This window comes from Euphorbia lathyris, chromosome 3, assembly GCF_963576675.1.
Source record: "Euphorbia lathyris chromosome 3, ddEupLath1.1, whole genome shotgun sequence".
Taxonomy (NCBI): domain Eukaryota; kingdom Viridiplantae; phylum Streptophyta; class Magnoliopsida; order Malpighiales; family Euphorbiaceae; genus Euphorbia; species Euphorbia lathyris.
In genome coordinates this window covers 64,703,300-64,720,174 of record NC_088912.1, presented here as the reverse complement: position 1 = coordinate 64,720,174, position 16,875 = coordinate 64,703,300, and the positions used below count along the sequence as shown (strand labels likewise).

At 36.5% G+C, this 16,875-nt stretch overlaps 1 protein-coding gene across 2 annotated transcripts; it reads right to left on the bottom strand.

The window, feature by feature from the left end:
- Positions 1-7,241: 7,241 nt before the first annotated feature.
- Positions 7,242-15,544, bottom strand: LOC136224671 (metal transporter Nramp1). Of its 2 annotated transcripts, XM_066013077.1 has the most exons (15): positions 15,367-15,544; positions 15,035-15,161; positions 13,208-13,286; positions 13,075-13,115; positions 12,805-12,883; positions 12,599-12,703; positions 12,231-12,340; positions 11,931-12,112; positions 11,222-11,291; positions 10,566-10,739; positions 10,297-10,401; positions 9,865-9,996; positions 8,894-8,989; positions 8,172-8,509; positions 7,242-7,655 (listed from the first exon to the last, which is right to left on the bottom strand). In XM_066013077.1, the coding sequence occupies exons 2-15, from the start codon at positions 15,149-15,151 to the stop codon at positions 7,577-7,579; spliced, it is 1,707 nt and encodes a 568-aa protein (XP_065869149.1). In that variant the 5' UTR covers positions 15,152-15,161; positions 15,367-15,544; the 3' UTR covers positions 7,242-7,576. The 2 variants fall into 2 exon arrangements, with proteins under 2 accessions (XP_065869149.1, XP_065869150.1); XM_066013078.1 differs by lacking the exon at positions 7,242-7,655 and having other exon boundaries at positions 8,055-8,509; positions 15,367-15,543.
- Positions 15,545-16,875: the final 1,331 nt, after the last annotated feature.

Genomic DNA, 16,875 nt, shown 5'->3' with positions numbered 1-16,875 from the left:
GCTTGAATTCAACTTCTTCACCACCATCACCGAGCCCACTCCAAGTCAAGTGAATGAAAAGCAAGCCTTTGTTTCTCAAATTGAGGAACAAGCCGACCCAAAAGCTCCTAAGGGTCAAGTTTCTGCCGGCACCGCTGCTCCACCTTCAACTGAGCAAGTGCTCGAAGTTCCAGCTGCTCAACACACCGAGTTAGCAAAGGAAAATCCTCCTGTTAAAGACAGTTCTGAGTTGCCTCAACCTCAAGTTTCAACTCAACTCCAGACTGACCCTGAGCAGGTAACTACTACTGCTAAACAAATACATCCATCTTCTACTAAGGAGTTAGTAAGCCAGACAGCTCCTGTTGCTGGCCTCAATAATGAGAGTGCAGCCACTGACCAAGCTGGCACTTCTACTTCTGGACAGCGCCAAAATTCTCCAACACATGCTGCTAACCAGAAAACGGCCCCTGAGCACAATACTGATGATCACTACACTTATTTGGATGCTTCTGAGTCAGGAAGAAGAATCATCCACTCAGCTCATGCTCTACTCCAAGAGATACATCAGTCTCAAGCCGATGCTGCTGGGTCCGCTCCTGCTGAGTCTACTCAACTCTCATCCATTACGCAACTTCTGACCGAACTCAAAGGTCTCAAGGAGCTGATGAATGTTATGACCTCCTTAGTATCTCAACAGCCCAAGCAAGAATTTATGGTCAAGTTGGCGAAACTTCAGCTAATGATGGTTAATCATATAGACTCAATCGAAGGGAAAATCAATGCCCTATCTGCTGTGAACTCATCATCGGCAACTTCTGCTGAAGTCACTCAGCATTTCACTCAGCTGACCGCTGAGCTAACCGGAGCTCGTGAACTTATCTCCTCCACTTCTCAATGCTCCATCGAACAAATTGGTGAGGCTATACACCTACTCAACCTGAGCAAAGAAGAAATGGACACTGACCAGGTAAAGACCAATGACATTCTACACTACACCCGATCAACTCTTGCATATGTTCGGCACATCAATGCTCAGCATCATACGTACGATGCTTCGATGCTCATGATGTACTATCAATCCTATGCAAGGATGACCGACTCCATTACTTGGATTGGGAAGTCACTTGAGTTTTTACTAAGTATGCTCCACGCTCATATTAAAATCCCCGCATCAAGTATGGCAGATGGCATGCAGGTCTTTACGGGTCTTAAAGAAAGTACGAGTCAAATGCAATAGTACTCCACCATACTGACTCGTTCTGTTCAAAAGGGGAAATTTTATGCTTCTGCCCCTCAGCCTGGTGATGCTGGCAAAACGGGGGAGAAAGATACCCAGCCAGCTGACGGAACTCAACGTCAAACTCAACAGAAGCCTCCTGGCTCAACTTCTGCTGTCCCGGGCAAACAAACTCTGCAACAATGAACTATCAAGCTAAGCCAAGTCAAACCCAAAGCTAACCAAGTTCAAGCCAACATCAAGAAATAGAACTAGCAATAGTCTTAGCTTGTAACTTGTTTCTTGTGTTGTTATATGGCATGTTTCTTGTTGAACTGAGTACATCTAAATATAAGCATCTATTCTACAAACTGTCTTTATATATGTGATGCTTATATGCTGTGTTTTCTATGTGCTGACCTTTCTCATATGACTACTCATTGAACAACAATCAATTAAAACTTGTGAACATGGAAAGTAAACAAGTGAAATTTACTCAGCGTACCTCAACTCTGATACCAAAACTTAACTGAGTTTTAACAAAATGTTCCAAGTATTGACTTACTTCTGCAACTGATCTTAGACTCATTTCGATTAAATCTTAGAAGGTTTAGAATTGAACTAAGTCAGTGGATTCAAGCCTTGGTTTCTCTCGATTAGATCTTAGAAGGTTTAAAGTGGAACTAAGTTAGTAGATCCAACCCTCACAGGGGAGATTTTTAGAAGAATAGAAAAGGTCAACTATCATGGGGGAGCTCAATACTGAGTTCCTTATTGAATATTTTATCCAACATCAAAATGGGAGAGTTTGTTGAAACACTTTTCCACATGATTTTGATTTGACAAAATTATTTAAGTTAATCCCATGATTAAACAATTAAAATTAAGTGCTTTGATTTAATTGTACTAATGAGTTTGTTCAATGTTGAGTAAGTTAACTAACGAGAACAGGAACTGAAAGTCTATAAAAGAAAGACAAGACAAAGTCAGCTAGAGCAAATCACACAGCAGAAGCTGAGTAGAATGCAACTCCATTTTGCAAAAGAAATGTCTTCTCCAGAAAAGCTTGAAGGCGAAGTCGCTAAGTCAAGCTGAGTAGTCGTCAGGTCAGCGTCAATAATCCGTCAACTTGGAAGACAAAGTCTGAGCAAGATTCAGAAGACTCAGAAATCTGTCGGAAGGACCTTTTCGAGAAGCATGGACCATTTGATAAATTACTAAAAGACAAACCTGGCACAAGAAGACAAACCTGGCGTTAGAAGACAAACCTGGCTCCTGGCGAAAACAGAAGACAGGATTGGCCTGCAGCACTGACTGTTGACCAAGTGATGACGAAGAAGACCGTTTTCCCACAACGGCTATATCGGGATTCAAATCATTGAAGCCTCAAGATTACTATAAAAAGGCCAATTCATCACTTGGATCAATGACTCATACAAGAGATATATACAGACAAGCAAAAATCTTCACTAAGTCAAAAATCCAAAATAGAAGCTGTCTGAAAAGAAAAAGCAAGTTCTTACACCAAACTCCAATCATTGTGTAAAAGTCTAGAGTGATTTTATTCATCTAAAGTGTTCTTCATTAAGTGAGAACAATTCTTGTATCATCTGTAAAAGGTTAGAAAAGCTGAGTACTCGGTTATAGTACTCAGTGGTAGAGAGAAGCTGAGTACTCGGTTATAGTGCTCAGTGGTAGATAGGATTGAGTAGACGAATAGAGGATGATACTCTTGCATACTCAGTTGCTATTGTAAAAGGTTTGTGCTCTTCCTTTAAAGAGCTCAGTAGAGGATTGAAAAAGCTCGGAAGGATTCCGAGGACTGGACGTAGGCAGAGAGGCCGAACCAGGATAAGTCTGTTGAGTAACTTCTAACCCTTTCTCTTGATATATATATATGTATGCGCTGCTTGCTTAAAATTACTCAGTAAAACAATTTGTACACACTAAAGCTAAGTAATCTGAGTATTGAGTTGGAAACTGACTTAAGTGTTACTTCCCAACTCACGATTGAAACAGCTCTAGTCAGTATCTGTCTAAATCTGTCTCACATCATACTCAGCCTTACTGACCTGAAATTGAGTTGAATCATAAATTCTTAAATTAAGTCAGCATTAATTATCAAAAAGTTTAAATTAGTTCCTAACCCCCCTTGGAACTAATACTATCACGTTACACGGGACCAACACCTATCCTATGAGGAGTCCATAAGGGGTGATCTTGTAGAAGAATGTGAGTTCATGGAGTATTTATTGAATGGGAATGGCTTCTTGAGGGATATAAAGAAGATGGAAGAAATTCAAGACTTATGGATTAGTGGCCAAGCTAGTAAAAGAGAGTCTTGAAGTTCCCAATTTGTTAACCCAATGCGAGGATGGAGCTAATACAAGTGTTCTTAAGCTCACTATGAAATGGGTTGACAAGAGTCGTCGGGATATTCTATTTGATGTCGGCCATGGGTAAGTAGAGGTTGAGTATGGTAGTCGGGTTAGTGGAGTGAGTGATAGTGAAGTCTGGACATACTCAACTCAAGGTCATGTTGGGGTTTTGAAGAGTGGTCACGGGATTGCTCCTAATTGGGTTGACATGTGTCGCCGGGATATTCCATTTGAAGTAGGCTATGAGCGGAAGAAGGTTGTGGCGACTCTTGAAGTTGGTGATGGGGAGATCAAGAGGATCCAGGGGTGGTCCGTTCGATAGAATGTGGGGATTTGGAGGAGCATCCAAGCAAAGTGTTGGGAAGTGGTTTGACAAGATATACCATTCGATGACGGTAGAGATTAGGAGACGAGTACCATGTAGGATGAGACCGGAGTAAGACACCAGTTAAGATGTGGGGGAAATTTTGTGTGAAGAAGGCGGATCACGAGATATATGGAATGGGCTTCTTGAATTATTTCCGAACAACGCAGTGGTTCGATTTTGAGAGCTTGGAGTCCACTCAAAGGTAACAAGTTTCATCCATACGTAACAAGAAACTTGAGGTATAGTTCTTTTCAAGATAGAGTGAATGATGCGGAGCATTTCCTCAAGGGTTCGAGTCGCGACAAAAGGAATCGGCGAATCGGGGGAGACATTGTTATGGTTCTCTTATTTTAGATTATATTATTTAGGTTTTTTTATTATTTAAGAGTCTTTAAAATTTAGGAGTCTTTTATTATTTATTATTTATTATTTTATGTTCAGTTATTACTTATTATTTAGGTTAGTTTGCGTGTTTTTGCTAGTAGTATTTATTAGGCTTTTATTCTTTTATTTTTGGTAGAATCCTAATTGGCTAAGGATACATTAGATGCTTAGAAATCTTGTACCTCTTTATAAAAGGGGATTCTTTATCGATCAATGGATATGCAGAATTTTAAATCAAAAATATCAGGAAGAGCTGGTGATCTCTTAAATCAAAAAATCCACCATCAACCGTAAGAAAATAGGTTCTTCAAAGAAGGGCAGAAATACCAACAAAGGAATCCCAACTGATTTCTTCGTGGGAAGACCTGTGATGAGATCCTATTCGCGGGCACATAAGCTCTTAAATAAAAAAATCCACCATCAACCGTAAGAAAATAGGTCCTTCAAAGAAGGGCAGAAATACCAACAAAGGAATCTCAACTGATTTCTTCGTAGGAAGACTTGTGACGAGATCCTATTCATGGGCACATAACAAATTAGTATCAGAGCCTATCGTCGTGGGTGATTTTGAGCAATGGACGGCCAAGGTTCAGAATCTGGATCGCCGGCTAACCGAATCTGAAAAAAAATTTAGCCACGAGTTGCGAGAGTTAAAAGAAGGCATGAAAGGAATCCAACATATGTTGGAGTTACACATTTTGGGAAAGGGAAAGGAGCCTGAAGGTGGAGCTGCAACTGGGAGCAAAGGATCAGAGACAACAGGTCACCGAAATTCAAACACCATTCCAAAATATACCCGACTTCAGTATCCCTCTTACAACGGAAAGGAGGATCCTTTAGGCTGGTTGTACCGCTGTGAGCAATTTTTCAGCAATCAAAATACAGACGAACGAGAGAAGGTAGGGTTAGCTGCTTTTCACATGACAGGAGAAGCACAATTATGGTACTACCAGCTCGAACAAGAGGAGTCCGGACTCACTTGGGACCAGTTCAAGTCCTATTGTTTGTTGCGTTTTGGGCCACTATTGAGCAGTAATCCATTGGGTGAACTAACTAATCTCCGACAAACGGGAATGGTGGAAGAGTACCAAGAACGATTTCAAACCCTTCTGGTGAGGGCTGAGCAACAAGTCGACTTCTTTGCTGCTGGATTATCCGAAACCTTAAGGGATGTGGAGATGTAAAATCCTCCAAATCTGGTTACTGCCATGAATTTTGCCAGGGCTTTTGAGAGAAAATTGTTAATCAGCCAAGGATTAAACATGGGGCAGACCACTTCTTCATGGGTAGTCTCAAAGGAGCTCAAGTCATCACCCTCGATTCAAACCACCGTCAATGATCAAAAGAATTGTGCCAGTAACACCTCAACAACATCAAACACGAGTAACAACACTCCACCTCCAATCAAAAGGTTGTCCCAAACTGAAATGGCAGACCGCATGGCTCGAGGGCTATGTTTTAATTGTGATGAACTTTACTCACCAAGACATAAGTGTAAGAAACTCTTCTGCCTTAATGGAGGATGACAAATATGAATTCCTTCCTAAATTTGAGCTTGCGGACAAGCTCTAGTCGAAGAGGGATGACATGTTACGGTTGTCTTATTTTAGGTTATATTATTTAGGGTTTTATTATTATTTAAAAGCTTTAAAATTTAGGAGTCTTTTATTATTTATTATTTATTATTTTATGTTCAGTTATTACTTATTATTTAGGTTGGTTTGCGTGTTTTTGCTAGTAGTATTTATTAGGCTTTTATTCTTTTATTTTTGGTAGAATCCTAAGGATGGTAGAATCCTAATTGGCTAAGGATACCTTAGATGCTTAGGAATCTTGTACCTTTTTATAAAAGGGGATTCTTTATCGATCAATGGATATGCAGAATTTTAAATAAAAAATATCAGGAAGAGCTGGTGATCTCTTAAATAAAAAAATCCACCATCAACCGTAAGAAAATAGGTCCTTCAAAGAAGGGCAGAAATACCAACAAAGGAATCCCAACTGATTTCTTCGTGGGAAGACCTCTGACGAGATCCTATTCGCGGGCACATAACAGACACGAGGCAAAATCGAGCGCGTGGGACAAATGGCCGAAATGGGCCAGATTTTCCCCCAGACGGCGTGTGACATGTCTTGCTCCTGGACAAAGCTCCTGAGTTAAGAGCTGGGTGAGTGGTTCCACCTTTGGTGACGTCCCGTTTCTTTTCCGCGACGGAAAATTCACTCTCAGCAACGGAATATTGGTTTTTAGCGATGGAGAATCAACTTTTCAGCCCAAGAAAAAAAGACACAAGGTTAGGTGATAGGAGGACCAAAGCTGCCACCATTACTTACATCTCTTAATTACAATTATGTCATTTTAACCTTATTGTTTGTCCTTTTATTTTTAATTCCCTAAATGCCATTTTGGCATTTCAGCTCTTTATTAATTGTAACTCTAGTTAGGCTTTTTAGTCTTTTACATTTCATTTTGTTGAGCTATATAAGCTCTTTTAATTGTAATGATATCCAGCTTTTATCAATATAATTTATATCTTCTTTTTTGTGAAGTGTGTTCAGGTTTTCAACCTTCAACAATGGGGAATCTTTGATTTCCTTACGGTTTAGTCCGTAAAACCCGAGATTAATTCCTTCTAGTTTAGCTAGAAAAGAACCTTTTTGTTAATTTATGATTAAAACTATCTCGTTCTAAAACCAATCCATGACACTTAAGCACTTTAAGAATCCATAAAACACTTTGTTAACTAAGGATGGAAGAAATTACGGAGTCCTAAAAGTATGGTATAAGCTATGGTTTTCTCTAATCAATATTAAAGATTTGGAATACTCTAAAGATTATATGTGAGGCAGAATTGAGTGTGAAAATGCTTCTTATTTCAGTATAACATTTTGAACGAGTAACTATTACCAATAATGTCACGGACAAAAAAAAACAACATTTTAGATTAATCAAGAGGGCAATAATACTTTCATATCTCATCACAAGGCAGATGCAATTATCAATGTATTCTTTGTTTCGTCATTACGCAATGTAGTCAAACAAGCTTCAAGATATGGAATGTCCTTGATTCTCCAACATTCCAGCCTACTGCTGAGCAAGTCCGGGAATCTCCAGCCTACTGCTGCGCAATTCAGGCCGCTCAAGTCGATTTCCTTCAAACAAATCTTTTTTTGAGTTATTCCCTCGTTGACCATCCTCTTCCTCCTCTAAATGAATCTTTCCGTTAAGCTGCTCTCAGACTTCTCTTCTCACCAGGACCTATTGCTTGTCTTCACCACCTTTCCTTTCCCTGCCTCCTCTTTAACAACCACAACTTTCTCTTTGCTACTATTTAAATTACTCACTATATTAACATTGGGAGTTTACAAAATAAATTAAGCATTAAACATATGAAAATTGAATATATCTCATTATACGTCAATTATACCCACTAATAAAATGACATCCAAACCAATTTGATCATTGTATTAACTAACTTCCTTAGAATATCTATCAATAGCAAGTGATTTTTATTTAGAAATATAAAATATTATTAGTAGCCATACTTGATGGATCTGCACATTAAGCCTTTGTTTGGAGGTTAATGGATAAATTTTTAAGATTTAGAAGCTGAAGTTAACTCTCTTGTGAAGTTGTGATCACCAAATTCAATCCAATGGGTCAAAACTTTCTAATAGCATCATATAAAAGCACAGCATTACTGATGCAACATCTTACCCAACTGTCTACACAAACATTGTCTGTGAAATACCTTCCAATATAATTTATAAAAGGGTTTATATCTTCATATCTGATCTTCAACTTTATTCTAGTGAGATTTCCATTACAAGATATATCACTTACATATCAACTTCTTCTGTAGACCTTTGCGGTAACTGCATATTTACTATGTCTTCTCTAGGGAGATTATGCACTGATCCTTCCCCGCGATTTGTACTCGTCTGTTGACTTTCAGACATCGTTAGCGCCAATAGATTTGAAGATTCTGTGTTTTTCCGCAACACCAAGTACGCAATTGCAGCCAAATACAATATCATGGCCGAAAATCCAAAAATCCCAAGAAAAACAGCAGATACCACTTTGAATTCGCCATGAATTAAAATTCGGATGAAGCCATTTACAAGGTAGTATATGTTTATTGCCATGATAAATGACCCAATGATCCAGGTGACTGTTGAAATCTGCAAAACATGCGATATATATACACACAATACATCAATGCTGTAATAAAAGGAAAAAGCAACATAAAATTTACAGCATCTAAAACATACTCGTTTGTTTTAATATTATGATCTACAGCGTGCTTGACAAATGAATATGGTAATAACAATCCAATTCAGATTTTTCATGAGAAGTTCTTTTATGCATACCTGTGTTGAAAAATACTCAACTGACATATACAATATTTTGTAGAAAACTAACAGCTAGAAATATAAAAGTTTCATGAAGGAGGTTAAATATGAACACTACGTAATTTTCATGAGACATCTAATAGCTGTCTGCAATTTTTTTAATACTGCCAATTTTATTTTAGGGATTATGCTTTAATAAAAAGAAAATAATACCGCAATTGAATTAACATGTGTCCCCATCTTAATTTTGCAGCTGGTGAACTTCAGAAGTGGAATCAGAGCAAAAGGAAGCTCAAATGAAAGAATCATCTGCAAACATCAAAGGACTTGTTGTAAAAGACAATGAAAAAATATAGCCATTCCGGTGAAGCACAAAACTATAAGTCAATATAAATTATCAAATTGATAAATCTCTTTTGTGACTGTATTTTCTGCATGAATACAGCCCCAAGTTTGGATTAATTCTCCAAACTAAAAGCATTCAACTGCAAAATAAATGCCTGCAGAGGTAGGGACTTCTTCGATTTCTAAACAGATGGTAGGCAGCAGTCATAAAAGAAAAAAGAAAAAGAAAAAGTTATCAGCCATTCTATTAAGGGAGACATCCTCACAGAAATCAACTTTGGAATGTCCCATATTAAAGAGATATTTTCAAATTATTTTATCCTTTCATACTTCCACCAAGAGGGCGAGCCTTGGCGCAACGGTAAACGTTGTTGTCGTGTGACCAAGAGGTCACGGGTTCGAGTCTTAGGAGCGGCCTCTTGCCAAATAAATTGGCAGGGGAAGGCTTGCCCCTAGTACACCCTTGTGGTGGGACCCCTCCCCGGACCCTCGCTCAGCGGGGACGCGTAGTGCGACCGGGCCGCCCTTTTTTTTTTTTTATACTTCCACCAAGAGAAAACAGTTTCACCTAATTCCAAGTTGAAATGATAAACATGGAAATTCAATCGTATAAAACCAAAGATGCAACATAATTTTTTTATAGTGCACCAAAATTCACAGATATCAATGTAGAATCACAAAATTGTAGAAAAATAAACTAATTTAGCAACAAATATAAGCATGGAACCAATTTGTAACATATTAGTACAATAACAAGTTCCTACACTACAAATATGTTCATGCTTGCATATATAAGGACATATTTCTGAAGGAACAATATTATAATAAGAAAATCATACCGAGGCAATGATAATTAGCTTCCCAGCTCCAGCAGAGCCACCAATAAGTGCAACAATTAAACTTGGAACTATTGCCAAGCATCGAGTTAGAAAGTTTCTCATCCATGGTACCAACCGGAGCTCCAAAAATCCCTGCAAAAATTAATATAGAAAATAGTATATAAAAGACATAAAACAGAAAGAAAGAGCAGCAAAAACCAAGCAATAAGAAGATATTAAAGAGGCTGATATGATCATGTAAGACTGCTCTGAAATGATTGCCATTTTTTTTATCTCTTCTCACGAAATGTGATTTATTATAAGATCACCATTATGAACAAAAAAAGGTTTTCTATTGCATTTATTTCAGAAATGAACTAACAAATATTTATGGTAGTAAACTCAAGTACATTGATCTCAAGAGACAACAGTTACACAGTCATTAGCGATTACCTGCATGACATATTGCCCTGCATAAGTTCCCGTTATGGTTGAACTCTGACCAGATGCCAGCAATGCAATTGCAAAAAGTTTTGAGCTCCAACTACCTAAGACATTCTGCAAACAATAAACCATAACCATATAAGCAATCCATTCCAAAGCTGCATATATAAGAAATTGATAATTGCAACGTTGTATGATTATACTTGCATTATCTAGTACAGAACAAATATGAACATAGGAAATACAATCATATAATAAGAATATGGCTAGTCAATTACTTTAAGCAGAAAGGAAGCCTTGTTCAAGTCCAGATCCTGGCAATTTAATTGATCTTCATGATTTAAATTTGAGGAATTGCAAACAGCACCACTAACAGAGATAACAGATACATTAATGAGAAAGGCCACTGCAAGAGCAAAGCCACTTTCTATCATGTAAAAGCTGCAAGCTTCCTGCAAACAAGAAGCAAGTTAGTGCCCATTCGCTGTCAAGCAAAATCATGTCTGTCAATCTCATAAGATTATTTAGTACTTACATATCAAATTCTGATTGTGTTCATAGTTTTTGTGAGTGGTCACCCAAGATATGATAAAACAGCAATTATACATGTTCAAATCTTGCAAAAGAAGGTAATTATACATGTTCAAATGCTGTTGAAAGCTAAGTACTGCAAAGATACGTAATGATTACATCATACAAAATTATAGCACGTAACCAGAAAGTTTAGAGCAATGAAGTTCAAGAAAACGTGATTATAATTATGTTGCATCCCACTTTTAAAAACAAAGTAATATTTGTATAAGAATTTCAACATGCCTTCTCTCATTTGCATATAATTCACTTGAGCAAGCATGGTGAATGTGATTACATGAATTAATTTGGATAAGTGAAACAGGAATTCAGATGAATTATGTTGAAACTACTCAATCTTTACCTTGATACCACGAACAGACCGCGGGATTTTCCTGGAAAGCACCAAGGCTGAATGGAGGAAGAGATTATGCCTGCACCAAGACAATAAAAACCACAGCATATAAGAATGTTTTTCAAATGGAAGGAACTATTAAGGGATAATGCCTAAATTTTCCCTAATGTTTTGGGGAAGTTTAGATATACCCCAACATAAGAAATTGTAAAATTCTGTCCACAATTTTTCCAACTTAGAGCAGTTTTGGGCTCATGCAGTGGTTGATTGAGCCAACCTTTGACTGCTTGGAGTGCAAAAAATAAACCCAGCCTATATGGTTTGGGCTTTATTTTTTTTTTCTTTTTGCCCCTACCTAGGCCAAAACGACGCCGTTTTGACCTGACCTGGCAAAGAAAAGAAAGATGCACAACCTTTTATCTGCTACACGAGCAATTAGCAACCCACAGATGAAGTTGGAGAGGTGGGCTGGGGTGGTTCCTGACAGCGATGGTGCACCACACCCGTGCCCCCTACCTTCGCCTCTGAACCCAGACAAGAGCTCCCTTTTATAGATTCTGTTATCTGAGCCCAACATTCCTCAAAGTTGGAAACAATAAGGATAATTTACCATTTTGTACGTTAGGAGTATATATGTACTTCCCCATAAACATTAGGGGAAAATTTGGACCTTATCCCAACTACTAGAAAACTTAATCACATAAAATAAAACACCCACGGCATAACCATGGCACCAAGGAGTGAGATCGCAAGACCAGTAGCACCATTTCCTTTTAGTTGGGGAACAAAAAGCCCCTCCATAACTTCTTTTGGATCAGGATTTGCATAACCAAGCTCAACAAAAAAACATGCAGCAATTGTAAATACCAGAAAAGCAATGAGGAATTCAAGCTTCCGGACCTATAAGATGACAAAATGAATGAGGAAACTCTCATTTGCTTCATCAAATTCGGAATGTTTTGTAAAGCCATGTTTCTGCATTGAAACAGCAGTATAACATTGGAAGGAGTTGACCTACCCCATATTGCTGTAGTGCTAAAAGAACTAGGGTACTGAACCCAGTAAGAATTACACCAATCCAGACTGGAATTTTAAAGAGCATGTTCAACGCAAAGGCTGTACCTATCACTGAAAACAAAAGAAAGTCATTGGCAAAAAAACTAACAGCCTAATGAAAAATTTCACAAAAGAAACAGGTTGCTATTGGTTCCACTGGTAATTTACTTTGACCAATTTTAAAATAGTTTGCGCATGCCTAGACACACTAATAACATATATATGTAATACACATTTTGAGTATCAAGTTAATGCAATTTGGAAGCTCGTATAATTGCAGTTTATTATACTTGTAGTGAAGAAAACATCAAGCAATCGAAAAACGCTTACCTTCAGGAATATCACATGCAACAATAGCAATTTCAGCAAGAACCCAAAGGATGAAGTTGGGAACCCTCGGATATTCAGATCTACAGTGTTCTGCTAAATGCTTTCCTACAAGTATATATCAATATTAGATCAAAAAAAAAAAAAAAAAACAGCTGGAGCCAATACTGATATTCTAGGGAATACAAACAAATATGTATGCTGTATACCTGTGACAACTCCCAAATTGGCTGCTAGAGATTGAATAATAAGAGCAGCACATGAGGCCACTAATATGATCCAAAGTAACTGAACCAGTAACAAAAGTTACTCAGACAAAGAAAGAATGCATAGCAAAAAAAGTATTAAAGTATGATGATTTATAAGTATGAAAAAAGATAATCAACATCTGCATAGGATAAAGAGCATTGCTTTTCACAGATCACTAGCTAGAGTTTGTAAAAGGGAAAAGAACTTCATTAAGAAGTAAACAAGCATACCCCATACTTGTATGATGCTCCTGCCTGCAGGTCAGTTTCAACTGCAGATTAACACAGAACATTTGATGGTTATAGTTAATAGTGGGTATGTTGACACATGTAAGAAGAAAAAAAGCAATAATGTGGGCCTCACAATTTCCAGGGTCAATATATGCAATGGAAACAAGGAAACCTGGTCCCATATAAGCAAACAGGTTTTTCCAGCTTTTCTTCTGCATAAAGAAATTTGATATGACTTCAATCAGGTATATTCTCACTCAAAAGTCATTCCATAAAGAGGTAATAAACAAAATTGAAAGTCACATTATATTGAAGCATACATTTCAGGTTAACTAAAAGAAATCAATGGAAGAATGCAAAGCAAAAGCATAAAGCTGAGAGCCAATCAGAATAAAGCTACCTCAAACCCATGATATTCTAAAGATTTATGAGTCATCTAGGTATAAATGGTTACCAACCGAAACACCCATTTATATATTGATCAATGATTAGTTAACTAGATTTTCCATATAGGCTGAAGAAAATCAAATAATATTGATACAAAGACTATTTCACCAATTAACATAGCTCACAAATCACAAGTTACTTCTCTTATTGACATTTTTAGTGTCCTTTGGAGGTGTTCATGGAGAGGGTAAATGTTATTCTTCTACTTCAAGATCTGAATAAACATCATTGCAGTTAAGTGAGGATTGCACAATATGCAAGCCACAAAATTTAATCTCCCCCTGCTTGATGGAATCATCAAGCAATCTTTGAAGAATGATTTCAGTTTATCATGCAACATTGACCCACTAACCAATTCTAATTTCTGACTAGATGTTTGTATATTTCAATGAAAGAAACAGCAGAAGAATAGCAAAAAATAATAAAATTTAAATAGTAAAAAATATGGATTTGAAATTAAATGAGAACTTCTAAACATATAAAATTTTTACTATATTCTTTAAAAGTAAGAGGGCGAGCCTTGGCGCAACGGTAAACGTTGTTGTCGTGTGACCAAGAGGTCACGGGTTCGAGTCTTAGGAGCGGCCTCTTGCCAAAATAAATTGGTAGGGGAAGGCTTGCCCCCAGTACACTCTTGTGGTGGGACCCCTCCCCGGACCCTCGCTCAGCGGGGACGCGTAGTGCGACCGGGCCGCCCTTTTTTTTTTTTTTTTGTTCTTTAAAAGTAAGTTTTAAATCCATGGAAATTAACATAAATTTGATTTGTCTCTCATGCCAATAAAGTCAAAGAAGACGAACAGCGGCGGAGACAGAGGGGGGCTGGAGGGGCCGAGGCTCCAGTTGCCGCTATGGATGGTTTCGGTCCCCTGGCCGTTGGAACTATCCTACTATGGATGGTTTTGCCCCCTTGTTTCTGACAAATTAAGGTTCGGGTGGTTACTTAACTCATTGAGTTTATATTTAATTACAAAATACAACTTGTATAATATATGATAGACGATAAATTTCTCTAAGTTTGTTGAAAACAATTCAACCTTACTTTTATAGTCAAAATCTAGCTTAATTTAGAGAAGTTTTATGGTGGTACGTTATAAATGGGTTCATACCAATCAGATAATAACATATGTAAAATTGGCCCAAGGAACCAATAATGTATTCGCCACTGATGGCAGGTGACTGAGAATCATTTGATAATTAAGTTATAATAGGAATAAGAAAACCCAAAAAAACATAAAAATGACTCTAAACTAGTAACTTTAACTCAAGTCAGCAACCAAACTGATAAATTATCCAACCATACAAGTAATTTCCACATCTTATTCAATTAACAAAAGAAGCAAAAACCATTTTTGCATCTACTGGAAATAAAGAAGAAAAATCCAAAGCAACCTTATCTTTCTGTCCTTTTCTTTTCCAATGAATTCTTGGCATCAAACAATAGTAACCAAAGAAGAAAAAGAAAAAAGAAAAGTAACGAAATAAAATAGTAGCAGATTGAAGATGAATCACATACATCAGAAATGACTATTTGATTAGCAGAACCTTGATCTTCAATAAGAGGTGCATTTGAAAAACTCCGATTGCCAGAGCTGGCGATAAACTGCGGTTGTGCAGATGAAGAACCCGCCATTTCTGTCTCCCTGGTATGAATGAAAAATGAAAAAGAAAAAAGACAGAGAAAGTGTAAACTTACAAGGTTTATATGAGAAAATGAAATGATTACTGTGAAATCTTAATGAGCCAAACATTCCGCAATAAATTAAAGAAAAAAAAAACGTAGAAGAAACAAAAACCCCCATATAAGAAATGATGATTTGCATGGGTGTAAAATGGGCAAAAACTGACCTTCTTTTCAAAAACACAAAGAGAAAATCTCTCTAGAAATGCAATTTTGGAATGGAACAGCGTTCTTTTTCTCTCTCGCTGAAAACAATTTCAGTATTAAAACAAGATACTCTTTCTACGCTCTCAGTTCATCACTACCTTCTCTCATATTCCGTTTTTATATTTTATATGCAGTAAAGTACAGTACACTACACTAACATCAATTTATTCGGATTTGGTCCATATTTGCCCTTTTATTTTTTGGTCCAAATCTCCCCATATATTTTTTGAAAAGTACTACATGTTTACTCTCCATCATGCCAAATGCCAAACACTTTTCTTTTAAAGTTTTTAATCAAAATCAAACTTATTATTGCCTAAAGAAAATTTCAAACCACTTATACAATCCAAATGTTAATTATGTAATATTATGAAAAATAATTTGCAAGTGTAAATAAGATCTAACTCACTTCAAAAATACCTCATAAAGTAAGGATTGCATCACATATATAAAGAATCAATTAGTTTCATTACTAAGAAATTGCTATATTTAACACTCACGATTTGGATGGCGTAAATAATAGAACATTAAACTACAATTCTAATATCATTACAAGGTCTAGTATACTGCGATGTGTGATTTGATCGAAATTCTGATTTTATCACATATATAAAGAGTATGTATAACTTTCAATTAAACAATGTAAAATATATAACACACTTCTCATGTTGGAATTATTTGTCATGCCAAGCAAATACGAATATCCAATCCAACATTTAACCATGAATGTGAGATAGTTAAGTTTAGTTTGGTTCAACTGTTAGCTAATAGTTATTTGTTGTTGCAGTTAATCTTTAATTAGTAAATAATTTATTAGTTCCTATATAAGTAACACCGTGTTAAGTCATTGTAATACATTGTTTGATCATTAATTTTTATTTTTTGAACTTTTCGTAAAAAGCTCAAAAAAAAATATTGTTTGCATAAAAAATGTTAAATGCTGATGTTATATAAACTTAACCAAACGTTCAATTTTCTGCGGTTTGGAGCGAAAAGCTAAGCATTCATCCGAAGAGTTAAAACAAACACCACTTAATGATACAGCAAAATCCGTACATTATCTCCAAAATATTTAATGTAACCAAAAAAGGAAAAAAGGAAATTTATTAAAATAGAATAAATTTATTTTAGAAGCAGAAGATAAATACGAAAGAAAAAACAGGCTGTAGAGAAATTTTGGGTACTATATTATTATTTAGAGATCTTGAAATATCCCCTTTTGCTGGGTATATAGTTTGATTTGACTTTTTTTTTTTTAAAGAAGTTTGATTTGACTTGATAATAATAATAATAAAAAAAACTAAATAATTCTCTGTAAAGAGATAAAAAGAAAACATAAAAAAAAATATGTGGAAGTGTTTTGAGAAATCCACAAAGGTTAATACACATATTTGCCCTTGTGTTTTTGTCGAAAAACAAATTTGTCCTTAAATAAACCCACAAAACTATCCCTGAATTTTTCATAAACC